The 14,458-nt window shown below is 40.7% G+C and overlaps 1 protein-coding gene across 1 annotated transcript; it reads left to right on the forward strand.

Annotated features, from left to right (window-relative positions):
- Positions 1 to 9,130: 9,130 nt before the first annotated feature.
- LOC135645645 (patatin-like protein 6) lies at positions 9,131 to 12,535 on the forward strand. The gene is made up of 2 exons (XM_065164255.1): positions 9,131 to 11,375; positions 11,973 to 12,535. The coding sequence occupies exons 1-2, from the start codon at positions 10,182 to 10,184 to the stop codon at positions 12,255 to 12,257; spliced, it is 1,479 nt and encodes a 492-aa protein (XP_065020327.1). The 5' UTR covers positions 9,131 to 10,181; the 3' UTR covers positions 12,258 to 12,535.
- Positions 12,536 to 14,458: the final 1,923 nt, after the last annotated feature.

Raw genomic sequence — 14,458 nt, forward strand, 5'->3', positions numbered from 1 at the left:
TATATTGTGATGTCATTGGATCTGTGCAATGGGAATGAGATTGTGATGAGATCACGATAATGAGATCGATTCACCTTTAAACATAGATCATAAATAATCCCGATCATAGGTTACTCGAGAGGGACATTGTGATAACCGGACAGACTGGTGTGCTGTATACCCGTCCATATGATGGATGCAGCTGGTCTCATAGCTGCTCGTGTGGGGACACTAGGGATATAGTACAGGTGCTCATTGGAGAATGAGTTCACTGATTGATCCACTTACGGAATGCTGGATGGTTGATGATGCCTTATTGTTAGACATCAATTCCGTAGTCCTAGTGGTGTATCTGGTCCTTAGACTTGATACACCAAGGATGTCTTGTATGGGTGTTCCACTCTTTGATACCAGACTTATAGGTTTGGCTGTCCCAGATCTAGTACAGTTGGTCATTGGGAGTGGCAGTCGACCTTACAAGGGCTATTGAGTGTCGATAGAGGATCATCCACTCTTGGCATCAAAAGAGGAATATCTCATTTGTTCTTGCTCAGACAAATCCTTGGCTAGGGTCATTCGGGTTGAGAGAGAAAGTGTTCTCCGGGAGAATCCGATTAGAGTGAGAGTCGAGTAGAAACCGTATCGGTCTGACAGCACTATGCTCGATATACGGTCTCTAGGATATTAAATAGATGAGGGACTATAGGTACACAGTAATTGAGGACAGACAGGTCCAATAGATTGGATTCCCCTGTATCGTTTGGGGATTACGGCGTAGTGGCCTAGTACGTCCGTAGTCGATGAGTCGAGTGAATTATTATAGAGATAATAATTCACTAAGTTAGAAGGAATTCTGACAGGTATGACTCACGGCCATCTTGATATTGAGCCTAGAGGGTCACACATATATGATAGGCATTACGATGAGTAGAGGTTCGGATATGAGATATCCGCCGGAGTCCCTGTCTTATTGGATATCCAATAAGCCCCTAAATTATTAGATCCTATGGACGAGATCCAATAAGAGCACATGAGAGATTATTGGATAGAGATCCACTAATCTAAAAGGCTTGGGTAATTGGATGCAGATCCAATACTCACTAGGGGAGGATCCATTAGGTTTTGACAAGGGACCTCTATAAATAGGAGGGATTCAGAGCCTCATAGGCTAGAGCCTTTGCTTGCCTCTCCTATTCTCCTTCCCCTCTCAACCTTAGAGTAGGCCTGGAGTTTTGAGGAGCATCGTCGTAGCCCTGCTATGTAGATCACCGCTAGAGAGGAGGACGTTTGACCTCCTTCACCCTCACCTAAAGATCTGTAAGGAAACAGAGATATATGATCTCCCTAAGTAACACAATCTACTCTATACGCAGTTTTAAGTTTCGCAGATTTTACGCACCAATCTTTGCACGACGACAAACATCTCTTTGAGAATAAGGGATTTTGGTTTTCTTGTTCTTCCGCTGCGCATGTGATGTCGCCCCCAAGATTTCCCAATAGTTTAAAACTTTTATACAACGTATCAATTCAGATTCATCGACAACATTTCATTACATACAAAATACACTTATACAATAATAACATAACAACTAACAAGACTTGCCTACAATTTTGAATAACTCTCCAGTGCCTTATCCCAATATAAACATCTCAGTGTATGACATGCTAACCTGAAAAAATTATATAATAATGGAGTGAGTTAAAAAACTTAGCAAGTGACAAACATATCAATAGCAAAAGTGTTTAGTTTCAAACAAACAATGTATCAAAATGCAATGCAAAATATAAGAATTCATAGATATAATCTCATTAGATACCGAATCACAAATGTCATTTCAATCAAATATATTTGGTTCATAACAAATAGAATAAAGAATAATTGAAGCATATCAATAACGTATGAAATGTTCCAGGGTATATAAACAACAAATAAAATATTTCGAAGCTTATTAATGGCGTATGAAAGGTTTCGGAGCATATCAATGATATATAAAATATTTCAGAGTGTATCAATGACGTATAAACATCCCAGAGGCATAAGAAGCATTTCGGAACATATCAAAGAACAAATACGAAACAGAAGCTCAAACATCGTATTTGACATTGCATTTATATCATTCTTATCCAAAGAATACACAAAAGCACGTAATCAAAGGTTTAGATATCATATTAAACACGTAGAATGTGAAGTGGAATCCCAAAAATAATCTAGAGCATCGTGGGCACTAGGCACATACTCTTTACCATTTCTGGCAAAGGTCCAAATAATCCTTTTACCATTTTTGGCAAAGGTTCAAATAATTCTTTTACCATTTCTGACAAAGGTCCAAATAATCTCACAAACACATTAGTACAAAAGGATAGTGTGAACAATAAATCAGCACATATCAGAAGTACATGCAAAACAACGAAATGTACATATGCCTTAAGAGTCAATACGATGCAAACATAATCTTTCATAAATGTATTCAAATTTGAAAGAAAATAAATGCAAGAGTATACAAGGATTTTGGCATATATCGGATGCACATGTAGAACAACGAAACATACATGTGCCCATACGAAACAACACGATACAACACAAACTTTACATAATAGGTTTCAAGAATGTAAATAATTTATGGAAAAGAGCATACAAGAATTCAAAGTAGTAATATAAAGCTCAATTGAAGAAAGAATGCTAGATGAAATCAATTTCTAAAGGGAATGAAACAAGAACAAACGAAATCAACCAAAGCTCAATTTTTGATAGAATTTGAGAGACACATTTAACAAATGATTCAAACTATCAATTTTACTCCAATTTACTCAAGAAATATATCATTAAAAGATATTTCAATCTACTTTCAGATAAAATAAATTTTATATGAATTGAACTTTCCAATAGAGAGTTACGAATAATTTGGTAACTAAAGGTCAGATAACAAAATCACTGTTTTGGCAGAATTTATAGGGTCGGATTCAATAGATAATTGGGTAGGTGTTTGGACTCAAAATCTTTTGATCCAAATATCAAAGGAAAGATCTATGAGTCTAGTTTCTAATGAAATAAGATTTGAATAAATTAAAATTTCTAACAAGGACTTACAGTTTAGTATCAAAAGATCATAAATTATAGTCCCTATTTTACAGAATCTATAGGGTTAATTGAAAACAAAAGTTTGGACAGTCAAATTTACTCCAAATCCTTCAAATAAATTATCAAAAGAAAGATTTACGAGTCTACATTCAGATCAAATAAGTTTTATCTAAATTAAAAATTAGTATAGGGATTTATGGCTAAAACAAAATGGATTAGTCAGAATCTTGGAAGTTTTTTATATTCACATCGTTACGTCTAAATAAGAGATATATCAGATACAAGGTTAGAACAATTCAAAATTTCTCCTATTCAAGATACAAGCATAAATAAAATTACAGTAGTGAAAGGTTTAGGACACATGCAGGAGAAAAGATCGGAACATTTGTAATAGAAAAAATCAGAACACTTATCTTTGGAAGATTTTGATCCGAAGAAAGTGTAAACCTGAATCATTCTTCTACTTTTTCCTCTATCTCCTTTCTCTATTTTGTTTTCTGTACCTATCTTCTTTTTCCCAGGCCTGCCACTACCACAATCGCAGTTGCAGCCGCAGCCACGTTCACAGCCGTAGCCCCTTCCACTACGTTACTTCATTTTTTCCTTCTCTCGTCCCTTGTTTTTCTTTCCCAAACGCAACCGTCACGGACACCGCTGCTGCTGCAGCCGTAGTTGCCGTAGTTGCGACCGTAGCCGCAGCCGCGGCCGCAGCCACAGCCACAGCCACCCTCCCTTCTTCCTCTTCTTCCCTCTCTTTTCCCTTTTCTTCTTCCTTTCCTTCTCTTCTTTCCCAGCTGCAACTGCCGCAGTCGTAGTCGCAGCCACAGCCTCTTCTTCCACCCCTGCTCTTGTTCCTCTCCTTCTTCTCTTCCAGCTGCAGCTGCCACTGCCGCAGCCGTAGCAGCCCCTTCTTCTTTCCCGTCTCTTCTTCTTCTCTTCTTCTCCTTGCTCCCTTTCTTTCCCATCAGCAACTGTCGCAGCCGCTGCCACAGCCCACTTCTTTCCCTTCTCTTCTTCCTCTCCTTCCCTTCTTCCTTCCTCTTCTTCTTTCCCAGCCGTAGCTGCCACAGCCACAGCCACAGTTCCCCTTCCTCTCTTCTTCCTCTCCTTCTCTTCCAGCTGCAGCTGCCACCGCCGCAGCTGCAGCCCCTTCTTCTTTCCCTTCTCTTCTTCTCCTCTTCTTCCCTTCTTCTCTTCTTCTTCCCTTCTCCTCCCCGACGCACAGCGCCTCCTCTCCTCTGTTTCCTCCTGCGGGAAACAGAGGTGCCCGCAGCCACCTCCTCCCTCTTCTTCTTCTCTTCTTCTCCTCTTCTTAGTCTTCTTCTTCTTCTTCTCCTCCCCAACGCCCCACACATCCTCTCTGTTTCCTTCTGCGGGAAACTCTAGGCTGCAGCACCCCTAGCTGCTGCAGCTACCTCCCTCTCCTCTCCCTCTTCCATCTCTCTTCTTTTCTTCTTCTTCTCTTCTCTTCTCCCTCTTCTTCCCTTCTTCTCTTCCTCCCCTCTTCTTCCCTTCTCCACCCCAACGTGCGTGAGAGGCAGGCGGTGGGATAAAATTATAATTTTTTGTTTTTTCTTTCAGCCTAACAGTTTAATCACTAAATTTCCTATATTTACATATAGGTCCTCCAATTTATAAATAAATCTTTATAAATAAATTATCAAAAGTGAAATTACATCAATCTATTGAGTATTAGAATAGGACTTCTCTAATGTTTGATCCGAGAGATACAAAGGACAGATTTACATATTTTCTTATTAAATCAAGATCTTATAGTCATGTTTTATATCACCTTTATTGCTATAGAAATAGTATTTTACTATGAAGGTTTTTTTTAAAAGTTTATATAGCATTTATAAACTTAAGTGATCTACGTTTCTAGTAACTCTTTGAGTTTTACTCAAAATATTACGAAATTTTTTTACTTTAATCTTAATTCTTTCTAATCAACTTATTTAAGTTTTATTTATTCTTAATTTTATTATAGTAGATTTTAAATAAGCCAAACTAGAAAAAAATAAAATTAATAATAGATTATATGAGAAAGGACTCAATTATATTCACGTCCAAGGTTATTGAAATTACAACTTTGTCAAATATATTAAGGATATAATCTTGAATTCTTCAAATATCATTATATTGAATTTTAGCTGATCCTTTAATTAAGATGTTAGACTGTAGTAAAGTCTAAATATTATTAGCAATTATTATAAAAGTAAATCTTTTAAAACTTTATCAATCATTTATCTTAATTACTTGTTTCATAAAATTTTTAGTAGTTATGTATGTGATCCTTTCAACTAGTTTAATCAAGATTTAACATATTGAGTGTAAATTACATATACTGAAATCATTTATAATAATTTAATCTAGAAAATATATGAATACTAAAATGATAAAAAAATGCATGGAAGAAAGAACCATTATAAATAAATAAAACAACATTAATGCTTTGAGTTTTCAAAATATGATAAATTATTAATATCTTCCATATTTCACTTTTTAAGATAATATTAACTTATCTAGTATTTATATAAAATTATTTATACTAGATTGATACCATCCCCATGCAAATAGTATTACTATATTTGAGTATACAACCTTAAACTATAAAAATATTTAAAACAATATCATTCTACTTCATCATATAATTATTGGAATTAGATTTTTCTTTGAGATTATCTAAATTATCTAATTATGTGTTATTATGAATTTTATTTTTATTAATATTATTTATGACTAATTCTTTAATGTAATTTTATAATTTATTAATCTATGCAACTTTGGCAAGACCAATACAATAATATAAAATATAATTTAAAATATCATATAGATAATAAAATATTTATTATAATTTATATCTTATAAGTCTATCATCCCATACCATTTTAGTAGCTAATAGTAAAATAAAACTTAAGGATATAAGTTACAAATAATATTTATCAAAATTTTTAATTTAATTTATGCCAAAATAATTCAATATCAATAACTATAATATTTATTGAATATTAATCAACATAAAAGAAGCTCATATGATAACTATAATCATGATAAAATATAAATTATATTTTTATATAAAAAATAAATATTATTCATAATTTTAAATATATGCGTGTGAATAACTAAATAAATATTCAAGAACAATAATTAAATTTAATAATCACATGCAAAATTTTATGAATATATCATATGAGAAAACTATAAAAGAAAACTATAATTTATATTTTTAATTCCATATAGAACTCTAAATTAGACTAGTCAATCATATTTAATTAGATAAATTTAGAATTATGCTACCCAAATTGTGCTTATTGATTTAAGCTAATCATACACTTAATTAGGCCCGTCAAAATTAAAATTATCAAACTGTCAAAATATAAGCATAATCAAGTCTGATAAAATGTTTGATTAAAATAATCAAATTAGTTAATTTTATAATTAAGAATGTAAGTTAAAAAATTTTAATTATTGAAGGGCATAACTAAAAAATAAATTTTAAGAACTTATCTTAGAATTTTTTATTTTTGAGTGGTAAAAATATTCTTTTAAAAAAACCTTAATTCTCACTTTTTTATGAAATCGCTATGCAAAGCCATCGTGGTGCAAGATCACCACTCTGAGCAAAGGCTATACTTTTATTGTCGAATAATGATCTCTATAATCGTCGTACGATGTTGTGTCGTCGTGCCCATGCTTCTACTTGGGCAAACATTGGCCTTCGGGGTCTAGTTGATGCCACTCGCTGTTCACAAATTCTATAGTGATGCTATTGTAATCATTATAGGCAGCAACACTAATGCAGTCATTATAGTTGTGACACTACTATGGTTGTCACAACTACTATAAGTAGCGACTACATTGCAATTGTCGCATATAGTAGCGATGCTGCTGTAGTTGCCACAGTCGCCTATGACCAAGGCAAGTTCTTCGTCGTAAGATTACTATACATAGGCAACCAGTGCCCATTATTGGTAATCATAATTTATGGTACTTTCGCTGCATACGTAGCCATTGCCTATGATTGGGCTAGTAACCATAAGAGGTTATCGCCCTCAACAATACTATCATCAATAACAAGCTATCGATAATGACCTATTGATATGAGGAACCTCACATACCCTACAAGCAAATGACAAGACAAACAAGATAAGAAAGCATATTGATAACACTAAAGGACCATTCAAGCACTATAAATCAAAATTGAATGACACCTTTTCGCAAGTGAATGATATTAATAAATAGATCTAAATATAAAATAAATTTGAATTACTTTTACAATCCAAAATATTTGATTTCAAAATATATCTCCAATTGTAAGCATAAAAGTTGTAATTATGCTACTGCTATATAGAAAACTTTAATGCCATAAGCTGAAATCATATAACAATATATTAAACATACAATACATAGCTACTAAGAGACTTTTAATCTTATTTACAAGGGCACCATCGTTGGATCCGAAGTTGTAACGATGCTAACATGTTAGGGAAAACTAAACTCATCTTCTCTTCTTTTCCTATTCTTCATAGGATCATTTTGAGCGATAGAAGATCTGTAATCTCTCAATAAATTCATGTGATTAATAAAAGATGAAAGAAGATATATAATATCTTAATAACATAACGCATTGACGTTGAGTCCCTAGAAGATACTATCTATTTATATGTGAGAACAGAAGATCTAGAATAAATAATCAGAAGAATCTCTTCTATCAAGATCATCTCCTAAAAAATCTTTCATAATCAAACTTATTTTTTATTGACCGATAAGACCATACAACTTACATGCCGATGCCTTTTCCATGGCCGACAGAGACCGATGGAGTAAGAGGCCCGGCGGAAAACCAACCGATAGAAGCCTCTCATCTCTTCTTTTTTTGTTTTTTTGCATTTTCGAAAATATGGATATTTCTGTAATGGGCCTTTTCTAGAACAATTCCGGCCCATCTTTTTCTCATAAATAAGCTTCTTCTCATTGTTTCCGACGAAATGGGCCATTCGTAGAGACCAGCCCATCTGATCAATCCAAATGCACACTCTCTCTTTAGATGTCTCACGTCAAGTACTCCAATCCAAATGCTCCAATTGGCTTTATTCTATTAGGAATTAATATAGCGAACCTTAAGATTGTGGTAGCGTCTTAAAGGAGCCCTACATGGATATGTTATAATGTGAGTTAAATGTTGTAATCACACAATTAACGGTCATGTGGCTGTCATCTTTGGTGCTGCTGCTGCTAATCATTCTTCTTAATGAAATCCCTGGAATGTCTGCCCCAACACTGGCAAGTGGGCCCCTACAGTCTTGCTAACAAGCAGACCACCCACCACAACTAATAATATACATCCATACATTACGTATATATTTATATACAACTCTCTTTAAATGATTCATTCGCATTCTTCTTGTATGCATACCTCTATTATAGTAGTCGTGATTCATGATGGATATAGAATGGAAGCAATCATGCTTGTTTATTTATGCAAACGATGGGTTCTCTGTAAATCTATATGTGGACTTAGACATGCATGCATGGAAGGATAGAAATATAAATATAAATATAAATATAAAAATATTTATTTATTTATTTATATGAGAATACTTGTTGCTGCTTATGTCACTCACACCTGCAATAATATTGGGTCTTACCTTGTGCTTCAAATGCAGACGACTTATTGCGGCTCATGTCACCTACCTGAAGTTTCCAATGCTAATCTTCACATCTTAGCTGATACAAGCTGTGTGCTGGTGGTGAAGAAATCTATATTTCTCATATCCATATATATATATTTCTTGTGCCTATGGATCCAATCCCCATCAACGACGAGTATTATAATGCTGTTCATATAATTGAAGAGGAAGACATTTCAACCGCCCCTCGAGAGTGGCTGGTCTGACGTGGGAATTCGATGTGTCCCACACGAACGAGAAGCGGCTAATGGATTTGGAGTCGCCTCCCTGCACTGCATTATTCCCGGTAATTATCACAAACACTTGCCGACCAATAAATCCCGGGTTGGTTGTCGGCGCGAGGCAGAGTGTGGAGATCAATTTCATCTTCTCTCCTGTTCCTAAGGGACCGTTCAAGCTGTGCTCAGCACCAAAATCTCATCTTCCTACCTGCAGCTAACGTGTGTTCTTGGCAGTCATTTGGCTCACCACCTCGCACACTGCAAGCCATCTTGTCCGCCATGGAGCTCAGAGTGGATCTTAAAGAAGAAGGAGGTGATGATGGTACTGCTTCCGAGGCGAGTCATATGATCTCTGGAATCCGTGCAGATTCGCTGGGTTGGATCAGTCCCACTCGGTGTCACGCGGGAAGCACCGAACCCCTCTTCCTACTCTTCCTCATCCATCTCTAACGCCTCTTTACTGCTTCCTTTCTGCCTCGTCTGTTAATGTACTCGAGCAACAGTTACTTCACCTCATCATTGAGGCAACAACGTAAACCTGGAGAAGAGCGAGAGAAGCAAGAGACTCATCTTGAGCTGAGCTAACACACCAGCATATTGTGAGAGAGAGAGAGAGGAGGCTGCTGGTTAAGAGAAGGATAGAAGGGAAAGAGAATCAATTTGTATTACCAAGGGCGAGGAGAGAGAGGTGGAGAAAAAGGAGAGAGACGAGGAGAAGAAGACATGAACCCGAGTCCACCTAGGTCCTTCGTGTTCCCTGCCTTCAGCTCCACCTAAACAAACGAACAAACCATCATCCTGTCCTCCCTCTCCTCTTTCCTCGCGTGCTTTCTGGTGAAAGCAGAGGAGACACCAATCAAAGAGAGCTGTATCAGCTGTCCTCCAGGATTGATACGGAGGTCATCCCCGTCTCTCCCTATCCATCAAGCTTCGATCTTTCTTGTGAAAAAGGCATGTTGAAGAAAGAGAAAGGAAGAAGCAGCGGAGGACCAATCCAAGGACGAGTGGACGGGGTCCAAGTGTGTGAAAGAAAGGGAATATATATATAGCCAGTCCATTCAATCTCTCTGTAGACATCTGGCTCGGTCGTTGTCGCAGTTCCAAGTTGCGATTTTGAGGCCGCTCCCCCCTTTGGAATCGATCAGTTGTTCACCACCGTGGAAAGGAGGAAGAAGACAGAAGAGGAGCCCAAGAAAGAGAGAGGGGAAGCGCATGGCGGCGGAGGTGGAGGAGGAGATGTTGGTGCCGACGCACCAGTGGAGGAGGTACGGAGACGAGGCAGCCACGGCGGCAGAGGAGGATCCGAGCATCGACACTGACAAGCTAAGCTACGAGATCTTCTCTATCCTGGAAAGCAAGTTCCTTTTTGGCTATGACGATCACAAGCTCTGGATCCCGACGGCTCCCCCTCCAGCCGCCACTGTCACCGACGCCCCGCCGGCTCAGGCGGCCGAGGCGTCCTCCTTTAAGAACCAAAGGGGCAAAGTGTGCGTGCTCTGTCTCGACGGCGGAGGCGGCTGTGGGATGCGCGGCATCCTACCCGGGAAGGCCCTGGCCTATCTCGAGCAGGCCCTCAAGACCAAGTCCGGGGACCATGACGCGCGAATCTCCGACTACTTCGACGTCGCGGCCGGCGCCGGCGTCGGGGGCGTCTTCGCCGCCATGCTCTTCGCCACTCGTGACGGCGCTCGCCCCCTCTTCCACGCCGATGATACCTGGCGCTTCCTCGCCGACCAGGGCAAGCGCCTATTCCGAAAGGGGTCGCCTTCCTCCTCCTCGTCATCCACCCCAGGAATGTTCCTCCGCTGCCTTTTCCCCGGCGGCGAAGGGTCGACGACGGCGGCGATCGAGAGGGCGATGAAGGAAGCATTCGGCGACAGCCTAACGCTTCGGGACACGGTGAAGCCGGTGCTCATCCCGTGCTACGACTTGAGGAGCTCCGCGCCGTTCGTGTTCTCGCGTGCCGACGCCCTGGAGAGCGAGAGCTTCGACTTCCGGCTGTGGGAGGTCTGCCGGGCGACGTGGGCCGAGCCAGGGCGGTTCGAGCCGGCGGAGATCAGTTCGGTGGACGGAGCCACCGCCTGCGTCGGCGTGGACGGCGGGCTGGCGATGAGCAACCCGGCGGCGGCGGCCATCACTCACGTCCTTCACAACAAGCAGGAGTTCCCCTTCGTCCGTGGGGTGGAGGACCTCATGGTCCTCTCCCTCGGCTGCGGGGAGGCCGGCGGCGCCGCGGCGGCGCCCCTCGTGTCGGAGGCCGAGAACCGCAAGTTCCGGCGGTGGGGCCCCAAGGAGTGGGCCCGGCCCATCTCGCGCATCGCTGCCGACGGCTCCGCCGACCTCGTGGACCAGGCCGTCGCGCTCGCCTTCGGTCAGTGCCGGAGCTCCAACTACGTACGTGTCCAGGTACGTGCGCGCTCGGGTTTCCATTCTCATCCAACGTCGTTAACGCGCGCCTGGTGGCGGAACTGGTCATGTACGCGAATCCCCGGGCGGAGAGGACGAGGGCGGGCCACCTCTTGAGCGCGTTGGTGGTTGTGGTGTCCCGCGAGAGCGGTTAGGTCCAAACAAGCTCTCGTCCTCTTCTCCTCCTCTCCTCCTCTTGGGTTAAAGGGCCGTTTCTACCTCGGTCTATGTGTAGGTGGTGGTGGGATAACCCACGATGGTGAGCAGCAGCCGCTGCTGCTGTCACTTGTGGGAGCACACAAGGACAAGGCGTTGGCGTCGGCAGCGGTACTCTCCCCCGCTTTTTTTTTGGCTTCTAGTGGCTGTTTCCCCATCTCCCAAACAGTGCGCTCGCACCGAGGTCCCCTGTTCTCGACCTCTTCCAGCCATTGGTTCTCTGTTTCATCCTGCATCATTTCTTCCTTTAACTCTCACCTTGCATTTCGACAAACACCTTGTTTCCAGTTGAATAACCTAGCGCATCAGTATCCTAAAGGTCCATTGCATGAGCCGAAGAGTTCGTAGACATTGATGTCTGTTGGTTTTGTGTGATCGCAGGCTGATGCTTCGAGCATGGGAAGATGCAGCGCGGAGGTGGACTACGACGCAAGGCCGGTTACCGTGAAGGTGCTGTCGGAGACGGCGGAAGAGATGCTGCGGCAGAAGAACGTGGAGTCGGTGCTATTCGGTGGGAAGAGGGTGCGTGGGCAGACGAACATGGAGAAGCTGGATTGGCTTGCAGGGGAGCTCGTGCTGGAGCACCGGCGAAGGAGTTGCCGAATAGCACCCACCGTCGCATTGAAGCGAGCACATCCTCCGAAGTCCGCCACCACAAGTAAGTAGTCGTAGTCAGTCCATGCATGAAGCAGCGCTGGCCTTGTGTTCCTGCCGTTCTCTTCCTTCAAGTAGAAGTACAGCATTCTCGGTTACAAGAATCTCCATGTTCGCACTTGGTCGAGCAGTCCCGTCTTTGTCTTGATGCAGCATTCCATGTTATTAGGAAGGAAGAGAGGCTGTCGCTGATTCTTGCTCCTCAGGTAAATGTTGTGTCGAAGGGCCGCCGCCCATAATTCACAATGGCAAGGAACCCCCTGCTGTTTCTGGGGGTAGTTCATGCTTCATCATTCCCTCCATCTGTTGCTAGTGCTGCTTCTTAAGTCTGTTTGCACACACATCTGCCCCCATCATCATCTATCTACCTTCCCAGGCTTCACAATCTGTGGTCCATGGATCCAACAAAAGGAATAGGACATGCTGAATCAAGCAAGTGGTACTCTCTTTTCTCTATCCATGACAGTGTTGATTGATTTTTCCTCCTCTTTAGTTCTCTATGTGATGAGACATGGTTGCTTAATATCCATGCGTCTCCTGGTTGGTTTTGGTGCAAAACATTTGCTTTTGTTTTGAGAATGGCATGTTTCTTCCGCTTGGCTCGTGCATCCAAAGTAAACTAACGAACATGCGCTACTTAGGCAGGCAATGGGTGAATCCATGATAAGAACACTCGAGCAAAGAGGGAGGCAGGAAGCAAGCAGAAAGAAAGGTCTACTAGTAGGGTAGGGTATCTCTGGAGTGCAGAAAGAAAGGCATTCCCTATTTCTCAGTCACCAAGAATCACAAACGGACAACCAAACACATCTGTTCTCTCTCTCTCTCTCTCTCTCTCTCTCTCTCTCTCTCTCTCTCTCTCAGACCATTGCATGAGAAGGGATTGTGGGGCTAACTCAACATTGTAACCCTGTGCAAGAGGTCAAGAAAGGAAGTGAGGAAAGCAATGAGAAGATCTAAGGAGGAGGCATGTGGTCCAAAGTGCTACTGTTCGACTCACCTGAGGGCATATCCTTTGTCTTTGCTGCCGTACCACCATTTTTTCATCTTTACTTCTCTCTTTCCCAATCGCCATGATCTGAAAGTTGAACATCTTCCAGGTTGGCAGCTACTAGCAATCTCTATATCATCAGCATTTCAGCACCACGAAATGTCACCAATAATGTATTCATCTGCAACAATATATTTCCTGATTCCATAGAAATGAGGATGATAAAAATTAAACATAAAGATCAAGGTAGTTGGATCGGATGCCTAGAAGCCAAGGGTAGGCATTCCAAGTAGAATATCTTCTTCGTCATCATCATGATGCTAAAATCATTAATGATCGATCCTAGCACAAATTTCAATTAGTCAAAAGAGGCTGTTGTTCAATTTAGACTCCAAACAAAATAGCTCCTTGTTGAGGGTCAACGTGATCGGTCTAGCCACCTACCTGTGTTGATTATAACAAAAACCTGAACGATTAAACCCTAAATTTGCCATATACAATCTTTCTCCTCATGAAGCAAGATAAAAAAATTGACATGACAAAATGTAAAGCTCGGTCATCTGTAGATATGTTCAACAATGTTAAAGAGGGAAGGAACAAAAAGGGTGACACAGTCTTAACATTCAAGAACCAAATTTAACTAAAGATCTGTAGAGAAGCAATTTTAACTAATACAAATGCCTTTTTCTCATCCAGAACAGGACACAACTGTGTGAATTTGGGTGCAACAACAGCGCTTAAATAGATTTGACAAAAGGAACAACAGAAACTCATTTCAGAGCATTTGAACTCAGTAAATATGGACCTTAGTTGTGCTTAGCTCCACTAGGAGCAACATCCTCGTATTAAGCAAGCTTTGGGGTGAGCAAGGATCCATTTGGAGCAGGAGCAATCTGTTGCTGGAGGGCAGGATCAACAGGAAACAATCCACATTGTCCAGTTTGGGCCATAAGTTGATCCAACAGCACCGACGCTACCATGGCTTCCACCATCGGAACAGCTGCAAAACAGAAAATCAGGCCGGAATGAAAAATTTTAAAAATAAAACTGTTGAAAAAAATAGAACATAAGAGAATTATTCAAGAAGCTTCATTGAAAAAACTTTATTGAAGAAATGAAGAAACTTAAATACATTAACATGTCCCTCTCCTATTTATATAAATAATGAAGGAGAATTTTTCTCAACAGAATGAAGGATTTTCCTTAATAAAATATAGAGATTTTC

This window comes from Musa acuminata, chromosome BXJ3-8 (assembly GCF_036884655.1).
Source record: "Musa acuminata AAA Group cultivar baxijiao chromosome BXJ3-8, Cavendish_Baxijiao_AAA, whole genome shotgun sequence".
Lineage (NCBI taxonomy): Eukaryota > Viridiplantae > Streptophyta > Magnoliopsida > Zingiberales > Musaceae > Musa > Musa acuminata.